This window comes from Ceratotherium simum, chromosome 32, assembly GCF_057802395.1.
Source record: "Ceratotherium simum simum isolate JZ-2026a chromosome 32, ASM5780239v1, whole genome shotgun sequence".
Lineage (NCBI taxonomy): Eukaryota > Metazoa > Chordata > Mammalia > Perissodactyla > Rhinocerotidae > Ceratotherium > Ceratotherium simum.
In genome coordinates this window covers 1235182-1246400 of record NC_141931.1, presented here as the reverse complement: position 1 = coordinate 1246400, position 11219 = coordinate 1235182, and the positions used below count along the sequence as shown (strand labels likewise).

The 11219-nt window shown below is 50.9% G+C and overlaps 1 protein-coding gene across 1 annotated transcript; it reads right to left on the bottom strand.

The window, feature by feature from the left end:
- Positions 1–227: 227 nt before the first annotated feature.
- FZD8 (frizzled class receptor 8) lies at positions 228–3146 on the bottom strand. Its single transcript, XM_087420599.1, is given in 2 exon segments — positions 228–1711; positions 1713–3146. Coding segments are annotated over 2 exon segments (2088 nt in total). The 5' UTR covers positions 2325–3146; the 3' UTR covers positions 228–235.
- Positions 3147–11219: the final 8073 nt, after the last annotated feature.

Below are 11219 nucleotides of genomic sequence, written 5' to 3'. Positions count from 1 at the left end.
CTCCTCGCAAATCAATGGAGGAGAGAGGGCTGGGCTGGGAGCCTTCAATGCCAGGTACTTTGTTCTAAGCGAGTCATTTAAGTCCCAGCTAATGGATACCATTAAGAGTTCATTATCATGCTAATAGCAATCAACACGGTGAAGGGGTGGGAACCTCAGCCCGTCGAGTGTCCCTTCGCAGCACTTGGTCTCCTCGCCCCCTCCCCGTTCCTCCCCGGTGCCCCCTCCCCTCCGTTCAGACCTGGGACAACGGCATCTGCTTTGGATAGGACACGGAGCTGGCCGTGCCAGAGCGCCACGTCAGACCCGTGCTGACGTCGCTGTAGAGAGAGCCCGCCCCGCCGCCCTGCCCCCCGCCCCCGCCGGGCCCTGCGCCCCCGCCGCCCCCCGGCCCGCCGGCGCCCCCCGCGGCCGCGGCGCCCGCGCTCCCGCCCCCCGCGGCGCCCTTGCTGGCCCAGCAGCAGCGGGTGCACAGGGCGCGCCACGACTCGAGCGTCTTGCCCGACCAGACCCACACGCCCGAGGTGATGCCCACGACGAGGCACATGAAGTACTTGAGCATGAAGACGGCGTAGTCGGGCCGGCGCGCCTGGTCCGGCTGCAGGTCCCGCAGGCACGGGCAGTTGTGCGTGGCCTCCCAGCGCGGGCGGTTGTGCTGCTCGTAGAAGAGGCAGGCGACCACGACGGCGGCGGGCACAGTGTAGAGCACGGTGAACAGACCCAGGCGGATCATGAGCTTCTCCAGCTTGTGCGTTTTGGTGGGGCCGCCCTGCTGCTTGATGACCGAGCGGATGCGGAAGAGCGACACGAAGCCGGCCAGCAGGAACATGGTGCCGATGAAGAGGTAGATGACGAGCGGCGCCAGCACGAAGCCGCGCAGGTTGTCGAGGCTCTGGTTGCCCACGTAGCAGATGCCGGCCACCGGGTCGCCGTCCACGGAGCTGAGCGCCAGCACGGCGATCGACTTGACGCTGGGCACGAGCCACGCGGCCAGGTGGAAGTACTGAGAGTAGCCCGCAATGGCCTCGTTGCCCCACTTCATGCCCGCCGCCAGGAACCACGTGAGCGACAGGATCACCCACCAGATGGAGCTGGCCATGCCGAAGAAGTAGACGAGCAGGAAGACCACTGTGCACAGCGCCGGGCCGGTGGTCTCGTAGCGCACGTGCTGCTCCACGGCGCCCAGCTCCTCATACTCCCCGCGCCCGCCCGCGCCGCCCGCGCCCGCGCCCGCCGCGCCCGCGCCCGCGGCGGCGGCCGCCGCCGCGCCCCCCGCGCCCCCCGCGCCGCCCGCGCCCGGCGCGCCGCCGCTGCACGCCACCTTCTCGTGGCCCGCCACCAGGCGGACCAGGTAGCCGACAGACACGAAGAGGTAGCAGGCCGAGAGGAAGATGATGGGCCGCTCGGGGTACTTGAAGCGCTCCATGTCGATGAGAAAGGTGGAGACCGTGGCGAAGGTGGACACGAAGCAGAGCACAGACCACAGGCCGATCCAGAAGACGGTGAAGGCGCGCTCGTCCTGGCTGAAGAAAGGGTTGTGGCAGGGCAGCGCGCAGTTGGCGATCTGACCGGTCTTGACGCGGTTGTAGAGCGGGTGCCGCTCGCTGGACACGCTCACCATGGGCGCGCGGCACTGGCAGCCCGGCTCGCACGGCGCTGCGCCGCCGCCAGGGGGCCGCGCCTTCCCGCCGCCGCCGCCGCCGCGCGTGGGGCGCCGCCGCTTCCCCACCGCCGCCGCCCCTGCCGCGGGAAGGGGGTCTGGCCCCTGGAGGGCGGCCGTGGCCGCTGCCGGAGGGCGGCTGCTCGCCGGGAGGTGGCGGCGGCAGGCGGCGCGGTGGGCTGGGCGCGGCCGTGGTGAGGTCGGTGCGGTTGTAGTCCATGCACAGCGTGTCGGGGTTGCCCTGCTCGGGTAGCCGGTCGCAGCGCATGCGGTCGGGCCAGGCGAAGCCGTACTGGCGCATGAGGGGCGCGCAGCCGGCCTTGGCGCGCTCGCACACGGAGCGACAGGGAGGCAGGGGCTTCTTGTAGTCCTCCAGGCAGATGGGCGTGTACATGCTGCACAAGAAGAACTTGAGGTCGGGCGAGCACTGGATCTCCACCAGCGGCCAGAACTGGTGCACCTCCAGGCCCGCCTCGTCCTGCGTGTCGTGGTTGAACTGGTTGGGCATGTAGGTATAGTTGTAGCCGATGCCCTTGCACAGTGGCACGGTGATCTCCTGGCACGCCAGCTCCTTGGCCGAGGCGGCCGCCGCGCCGCTCGAGCGCTGCAGCAGCGCCAAGGCGGCCAGCAACGAGGTCACTTCCAACAGGTAACCCCACTCCATGCTGCGCGCCTCAGCCCTGAGCCCTCGCCCTCCAGGCGGCGCGCGGAGGGGCGCCGGGGGATCCGGCGAGAAGGCCGGAGAAGAGGAGGGCGGGTGTCCTGCTGCTCTCTCTTCTGCCTCTCACGGGACGGGATCTGCCGGTAACCTAGTCCCTTCGCGGGACGCGTCCACACGGCGCGGTCCGCACCTCCTTTCCGCCGCTCCGGGGAGACGCGGGCGGCTGCAGGAGTGCACGCCAGTCCCCGAGGGTCTCCCTGCTCACTCCCGGTCGAGCTCAGCCCTCGCGGAGCAGCGAGGCTGGCCCCGGCTCATCGTCCGTCCCTCGTTCGCTTTCTCTCCCGCGCGCCGGGCCACTTCTCCGCGCGGCGCCGGCGCCGGTGACTTTGCCGGGCACAGAGGGCGGCGGCGCAGCAAGTTTCCTTTCGGGCCGCGGTGCGCAGTCAAGATGGCTGGGCCAGGCCGTTCCCCTGCCAGGTCAGCCCCTGCGGCCCCCTCTCGGCCCCCGGGGGCTCATGCTCGCCCCCAAAGCCGCGCCGCTGCCTCCGGAGTTCGGGACCCGCCTCCGCCGAGGCCGCCGCCCTCTTCCCCCGGTGTCGGCCCGTCGGTCCGCCGCCGGGACTGACGGACCCGCCTCCGGTAAAAGTCCGCGCCGCGCTGCGGCCAAGCAATCGGGTGAGGTGTGGGAGGCCCCTTCTCGCCAGATACGCAGAACCAAATCCAGACCAGAGGGCGGAGCGGACACCTGAGCGGCGCGGCCCGCACCCAGCCGCCGCCTCCTCCTCGGCGGGAGCAGCGCCCTTCACCCAACTTCCCGGCTCCGGCCCCGCTCGCACCGCCCGGCCGGCTCATGAATATTTATACGGCGCGGACCCGGTCTCCGCCCCAGGCCGGACGCGCCAATCGCCGGGCGGCGGGGCGGGGTCTACACGCTCCCAAGGCTCAGCCTTCCTTAAGGCGGTCCCGAGTGTCCGCACGGCCATGCGCGCTTTCTGCGGATGGAGAGTTTTGGTAACCTTGGGATTGACCGCAGAGACCGAGGTTTGCCACGGCTGTTCCCAGGGCGCCCAGTGCATCTGAAGTCTCGGTTCCATTTCCCTGAGTCTGCACTTGGGCACTGGGGACGGGGTTTTAGGCAGCGCGCGCTTTCCTAGGTCCGTTTCGAACAAGTAAAGCTCTGCCTACTCCTTTCCCCGAATGTGGGTGCCGCGCTGGCCAGGGGGGCCCGCGCCCTTCCACGGGGAACCCGGGAAGGGGTGCCCTTCTTGGGGTTCTCAGAATGATGGTCTTCGAGGCTTGGAATATGGGAGAGTGGAACGACGGCAGTTCATTTCGGATGGTGGGGCTGGACCAGGGGTGGCCAGGGAGCAGGGGTCCGGGACCCCAGTCGCGGGCGCGCGAGGGGCGCGGGGCACAAGGACGGGCCTCGATTCTCCTCCCGCCTCCGCTGAGTGGCTGGGGGAGCCTCAGTTTCCCTACCTGGGGTAATTGTACAGCTCTCAAAGGGAGTTTTGATAATTAGGTGAGATAAAATACATAAAGCATGCGGGACACAGTGCTTCCTTATGAAAAATAATTCCCTTTTTCCTTAAAAAGAAAAGAAAAAAACCTTATAAATAGGACAGACTGGAAACTCTGCGGCTGGATTCTCTCTCTTTCCCTCGTACTTTTGGAACATATGTACGTTTATCCAAAGTTCACATGTTTCTGCCAGAGCCTCCTTTTCTGCCGGGGAAGGCGGGGCTGCGCCCTGGCGCGGACGCGCGGACACGTATCCGTGCTCTGTACCGAGCGGAGTGGGACACGAGCTGCTTTTAGCAGCCGCTTGGGACGCGGCCAACGGCGCTGCCCCCGCCGCTCCGCAACCACCTTAAAACCGGGAGGGGGGGCCGAGGGGCCGGCGGCCTGGCAGGTTCATTTACGCCTGTTAGGACGTCCCAGGGGGTTGTCTTTCTCCTAGAATGGAGTGTTTATTTTTTAATTGATGTGCTGTTTCATTTAGCGCTTGTATGGAACTCATGCTGGGGCTGTAATTACTGTAATCTCGGGAACAAGCATTTCAGTTAGCCAGGAGGGTGGCAAAATGCGTTCTCTCTCTCTCTCCATCTCTCCCTCCTCCCTCGCTTCTCTCTCTCTCTCTCAGGTTCGAGATTTTTGCCGTTTGTCAGGTTTCATAGCAGGAACGAATAGGACTAGGAAACCAAAGTTGTCGAGGGTGTGGGGACAGAGAAGCAGAAGCATAGGTACATTTGAAGCCAGTTCCGTTTTTTGGGGGTGGGGGTGATGGTAGTTGGTGGTTATCTATTTAAGAACAATTCCTGTCATGAAACAAACATAACGAGCAGCATTTGTATGTTGCTTGAGCTAATGGAATCTATGTCTTCCTCCTCCTGTTTTCTCTAGCTTAGTTAGCACCTCATTAGGCACCACACTCTAAATAGACAGGCAGGACCTTCCCCCCCCCTCCACCCCCGGTTTTTGTCAAGGTCTGCATTTGGGCCAAGAATTCTAGGTATATCCACCAGGCTGTAGTTATACCGCCATCGTCTTTTTCTTCTTTTTTTAAAACTGAAGTCTAGTTAGAACCTCTTTATACTGAAAAATAAAACTTCCTTCTCAATTTTGTTTTGGAAAAACTAAACTCGATAGGAATCAGAAATTCAAAGGCTTCAGAAATATTAGCTGATTCAGCAGAAAATGGTCTGTATTCAAAAATGCAAAGACGCCCTTAATACTTGGTCTTTTTGTCCATTCCTTTCCCCTCTCCTCCTAATCGGAACTCCCTTTGATGGTTGGTCGAATGCAGAAAGTCACCTCTCTCTTTTGGGGGTCCCTTGTTCGTAGAGGGCCCTTGTCCAGAACGCTCAACTTCACAGTAACGACAGGTAATTTCTGGGGCTCCAGTGCTGAGCGCAGTGGAGACCCGCCTGGCGCTGCTGCTTTGCTCGGACGCAGATGGGAGGGGCTGGTTTCCAAAAGCAACACAGATGGTGAAAAGTTTCTACTGCTTTTCTTCAGCAGGGAAATGTCAAATTGTGAAGTTTAGAATTACACCGTATAAATTTAGTAGAATTAGGTAAAAACAAGCTGACATTTGAAAATTGAGGCTGAAAATAGTTGATTTTGGCTTTTAATTGGCATTTAAATTTTCTTTTTCTTTTGAGACAAGATGAAATCTTTAATGATGTGGAATGTGGAAATTTTGGGTAAGTATATTAAGCTTGCGGGAGAAAATAAGCAGACAAAACTTCAGAGCTTTCAAAAATCGTGTTATAAGGTATTTGGGGAATCTGATTTGTGAGATTAAAACTGTTTACCCAAAAATCATTAAAAATTTACTTTTAATTGAGAGAATATAAGAATAGCATTTAAAATTTACTATTAAATTAAATGGCTACTTGACAATCTTTGAGAGCAGAAGAGATTTAGGAAACCAGTTAGTGTATAAAAGACAATGACTGGTTAGCTAAAAGCAAACGAGAATCATCTATCAACATGGCCAGCTAAATAATGATTTTTTTCTTTTGTATGTAAAGCAGCTGTTTTTTAAGGGAGGGGAAATAGCTTTAGTAGTGACATAAATAATGTAGGAAACTTTCTAGGGGGATTTCTGAACAGATGTCTTGTTACTGAATAGCCCACAGCATAATAATATAAACAGTTGAAGGCACGAATTAACTCAGAGGAGGGGATGTTTTACCAAACATTGGATACCAAGTGAGATAGGAGACTATCAACGTATTGTATGTCTCCAATTTAAGAAACTTTGGAAAAATTATGTTTCAGTGGATTTTAGTTTAAAAATCCAACGTAAAACTCTTAAAACAAGAATGGGTCTAACATATACCAATAAAATGATATGTTCCAGAGATTAAACAGAGAACTCTTCAGTAACTAAAAAAATTTCTCAGGCATATATAAAACAACAGTTATTTCTCCTAAAAGCTTATTTTCTTTCAGGGAAACCATCAAGTACTACATTTTTAGAGAATATAAAATTCTATTGGGTAATATTAGGGTTTCTTGGTGTTTTTAAATCTGTCTTTCAAAAGATTATGTCTTGAGTCACCCCCTCCATAGATGGAAGAAGGAAGGTAGAGGTTAACTGGTCTTGCTTCAGTCTCTACTAGAATTAAAATGGGTGAGATTATTTTTATACTCTTCCATATTAACGTTAAACTCTGTTAAAGGTCTTCCTCTTCTATTTTGTTCACCACTGGGAAAAGGATCCTGTCAGAAGGACGTAGTTGTTGCTGTGTCTGCTGTAACAAGGCCAAGTTTCATGGACGGAGATGACTGAGGCAAATATGTGCCACTGGCCAAGGAATCAGATTGACATGTGGCTGCCATTTTGGAAAATAGCACCTGTGCTGTCATTATTTAATTTTATGATTATTCTAAAATATGTTTTAAAAATCAACAATTGATTGTTTTCCTCATCACACTGGAATATTGTCCAGATGCTGAAACTCTTATCATGTAGGATGCATCTCTCTTGTACATTAGTTTGGGAACTTTCAGAGGCAATAAAGACCTCCGAAGTGAAACTGGCTTGGCCAAGAAGGACACTTAATTAATCTCATATGTCAATAAATTTGGAAGCAGGAAGTTCCACCATTGGTTCGTTCTGTGGCTCAACCATGTTAGGCCTGCAGGTGGGCTTCTAGTCTCTTGGCTTCCCCTTTGGTTACAGGGGACCCACTGCTGAGTCATCACATTTCACAGGACAACAGCCAAGGCAGGAAGAGTGGCAGGACCTCCTCTATGCGGCTCTGCTCTGAGAAAAGAAGATCCTTCCTTCAAGGTCTTTGACCGACTTCCCCTTAGGTGGCACTGGTCTGAACCAGCTGCAGGACAGGCTGTGACAGTGAGGGTCTGCAGGGAAGCTGGCGAGGGGAGAATGGCTGTTAAGCAGACAAACAACAGTCGGCCACATGTTACTATTTGAAATGAACTTTCAAGCAATATCATTTAGCCAATATGCCTGGTCTTCCCGAGTATTTTGTTCAGGGCTGTGAATTAAGTATGATCTAGCTCCAAGAAAACCTTGATGATCTACATTTTTTTCCTTTTGAAGTTCACACAATACAGTTCTCTGTACAGGCAGTGTGAAGTAAATGTCAAATGGTTTACTGCTTGTTTTATTTATAATATGTATGAACTGTGTAGTGTAACTCCTAAGTTCCTTTTTATTAAGTCCCTCCCCTCCCTTTTGGAGACTTCACTAAAAACATTGACACAATTCCGGAATTTTAGTTTTTTTTCCTTTAAGTCATACCAAGTGACTTTTTTTATATTGACAAAATTAAATATAATGTAGGAGAAACTATTGAATCCCATCTCTGAAGGGCTTATAGGTGTGAAAGAACCTTTATATCAAAAAAATTTTGGTGTAGGCAAGAGTTTACTTCTTTAACAATGATCCATTTAAAATGGTAGTACATTACATGGATTAGTAATGTGAATAGTAATTATGAGGGCACTAAGGGCATGGGGGTGGTAGAGATGACAATGGCATTTCTCTCTATTTTATGTTTCTTTTTGACCAGATTCAGGTAAACACATTGAATTTTTATTCGAGAGGTGACGGCACTTGATTTTTTTTCTGGACTGAGTCTTGCTTGCTCTTAGAAGCAGATGTACTTCTATAGGAATAACTTTATTGTTTATAAGAAGTATAATTTGTAGTATAATAATTTATAAAGATAAAATAAAAAATTGGTGCATTAATGTATTGAATTTATTGAGATAATATCATAACATTAATATAAATTCCTGGTATGCTTTCTCAAAACACAGTCCAGTAGGGTTCAGTTTGAAAAATACCTAGTCTAGAATGTGTTCAAAATATACTGGTCAGTGAAATGAGCAGGATATAGAACTATATGGTATGAGCCCAATTATATGATTATATATGCATAGGAAAAAATACTAGAAGGAAGGTCATCAAAATGTTACTTAAAGTTGTGCTTGAATTGAATTAACTAGGAGAAACTTTTTTCTTTTTTTATAATGATCTGAATTTTATACTTAGAAAAAATCATCTTGAAACGGCCTTGGGCTGAGCACTTATTATGTATTGTGCTGTTCTTTGTTTTTATGTATTTTATCTTTTCTCCTTACTGGATCAAAATGACCAAAGAGCAAGGACCATGTCTTAGCTAGCTCTTTTTCACCCGTATGGATTCTGTACCATGTGCAACCATATGCTGTCAAATAGTTTGAGCTGATTCACAGACTGACTTCTTGTCCTCACCTTTGGTTGGGTCGTTGAATCCCAGTGCTCCAGAGCTGTTCTGCTGAGTGAGGAACTGTGGTTTTGGATGGGACGAGGGGAGGAAAGGAGGGAGGAAGTTTGTTGCTGGAGGGCACAGAATTGGCATTAGAGGCCAGACTTCTGGTGGTGCCAGCCTTGCCTGTCCTTGGCACAATTCCCAGGTTTCCCCGAGGCTGACCCAGCCCATTGCCCATGACATTAGGTCATCTCCATGGCATTACAGATTGACATACAAACTATTTGAGCATTTCTTTTTACTGGTTATAGGTGAAGTAAAAGTTACTGAAGAAGACGGTGGCAGTGATGGAGAGGAAAATGGTCTTTGGGTCAAGCAGTCCTGGGGGAATTCCAGCTCAGTTATTTGCTCCCCATGTGGTCAGGTAACCTACAGCCTCTCTGAGCTTCACTTCTTCCAGCTTAAAGTGCGGAATGACAAATATGAGAGTCCCTCATATGCTTTGAGGGTTAGAAGAGCTAAAAGTGTGAAAAAGTGCCATGCACAATGCCTGGACTTTGACGCATGAATTGAGCTTCATAAGACTTTACTCTTAATGTACAGAGTGATAGGAAATGTGTCTATGACCACAAAAATTACCACAGAATGAAGTTATCCCAATTTTTCACTTTTAAAAAAAAAATATATTTTTTAATGGTAGGAAGTTCTCTTTAACATCTCATTCATAAATTCAGTAAATATTTATCTAGTACCAATTGGTCTGGTTACTATTGCTGCATAACAGTGACCCCAAAACTTGGTGGCTAAAAACAACCATTATGTTCTGCTCACAACTTTGAGGGTCAGGACTTTAGGAAGGGCTTGTTTGGGTGGATCTTGCTTAGGATCTGTCCTCTAGTCGCAGTCAGATGTCTGTGGGATTGTAGTCGTCTGAAGGCTTGGTGGGGTTAAACAACTAAGCTAGCAGACTCACAGGATGCTGGCTGTCAACTGGAGCGTCTCCCGTGTTCTTTCTAGCATGGCAGCATCAGAGTAGTTGGGTTTATTACATGATGGAGCATTCCCTAGAGTGAGCATCTCAAGAGGACCAGGTGAAAACCGCATGGTGTTTTTTTATGCCTTAGCTGCAGATTCACACAGCATAGCTTCTGTTGTATTCTATTGGTTGCAGCTGTAAAAGCCTGCTCAGGTTCAAGGACAGGGGCATGGACCTTCCTCAAAATGGAAGGAATGTCAAACATTTTGGGGGCCATGTTTTAAAACTGTCACACCAACTAAATGCCAGGTCTTATGTTATGTGTTAGGGCTATAAAGATGGATAAGACATTGTATTAGGCTTATCCAGAGAAACAGAACGAGTGGGATATATAAGATTTATTATGAGGAATTGGTTCATGTGATTATGGAGGCTGAGAAGTCCCATGATCTGCCATCAGCAGGCTGGAGACTCAGGAAGGCCAGTGGTGTAGCCGAGTCCAAGTCTGAAGGCCTGAGAACCAGGGGAGCCGGTGGTGTAATTCTTAGTCTGAGGACAGGAGGAGACTGATGTCTCAGCTCAAACAGTCAGGCAGAGAAGTGGCAAATTCTCCCTTCCTCTGCCTTTTGTTGTGTTCAGTCTCCTCATGGATTGGCTGATGCCCACTCACATCGGGGAGGGCAATCTGCTTTATCGAGTTCACGGATTCAAATGCTAATCTCATCCAGAAACACCATCACAAATAACGTTTAGCCAAATATCTGGGCACCCCGTGATCAAGTTGACACATAGAATTAGCCATCACAGACGTTATCTCTTTTACAGGGAACTCACATGGGGCAGCTACAGATACACAACTACAATGCCTGTATTGACATACTACACAGAAGTAATATTAGGGAAAACTAAACGTGCCTAGAAGAAGAGCTAGGAAAGGCCTTCACAGAGCTTCTGAAGAAGGATCAGGAGGTTGCCTATTTGAGGAGAGGTGGAATATTCTAGGCAAGCGACAAAGCATTTACAAATCATGAAGAGGAAATTGCCTTTGCATTTGTTACATTTGTTCATGTAACAGCAAGAACTTTTCTTGAACAGAAACATTTTTATTTGTATCAATCAGTTGATACAATTTGCACCTTTGATGAGGTTACATTTGGGTCTACAGAGTTCAGAATCTGTTTTCAGCTTCCCGTAACAGCATGCTCACCTACAGTGGCTCAGAGGACACACGATCTCACATTACCCGGGATCTGGATGTGGGATGACTGCAAAGTTGGTTAATTCTGTGACTCCATGACGCCATCAAGACCCAGGTCCTTTCCATCTCCTCAAGACCCAGTCCTTTCCATCTCCTTTCTCTGCAGCCTCCTTGTGTTGGTCAGTTCCCTTTGTGGTTCCAAAATGGTTACAGATCGAGTCTCATGTTCTCATACCTCAATATCCAGAGGAAGAAAGTGACATTCTTCTCCCTGTGTATCTTTCTAAGACCCAAGAAGACGTTCCTGGAAGTGACTTCCTCTTATTTCTCATGGCTCAGAATTGGGCGACAGGCCACGTCACTGAGGCCGTTACCCGGCCTTGCAAGGAGGGATCACTTGAACAAAATCTGGGCTTTGCCAGCAAGAAGAAGGGTGGGAATAGCCTTGGGTAGGTAACCAAGGGTGTCTGCTTGAATCCCAAGGCCTGTCA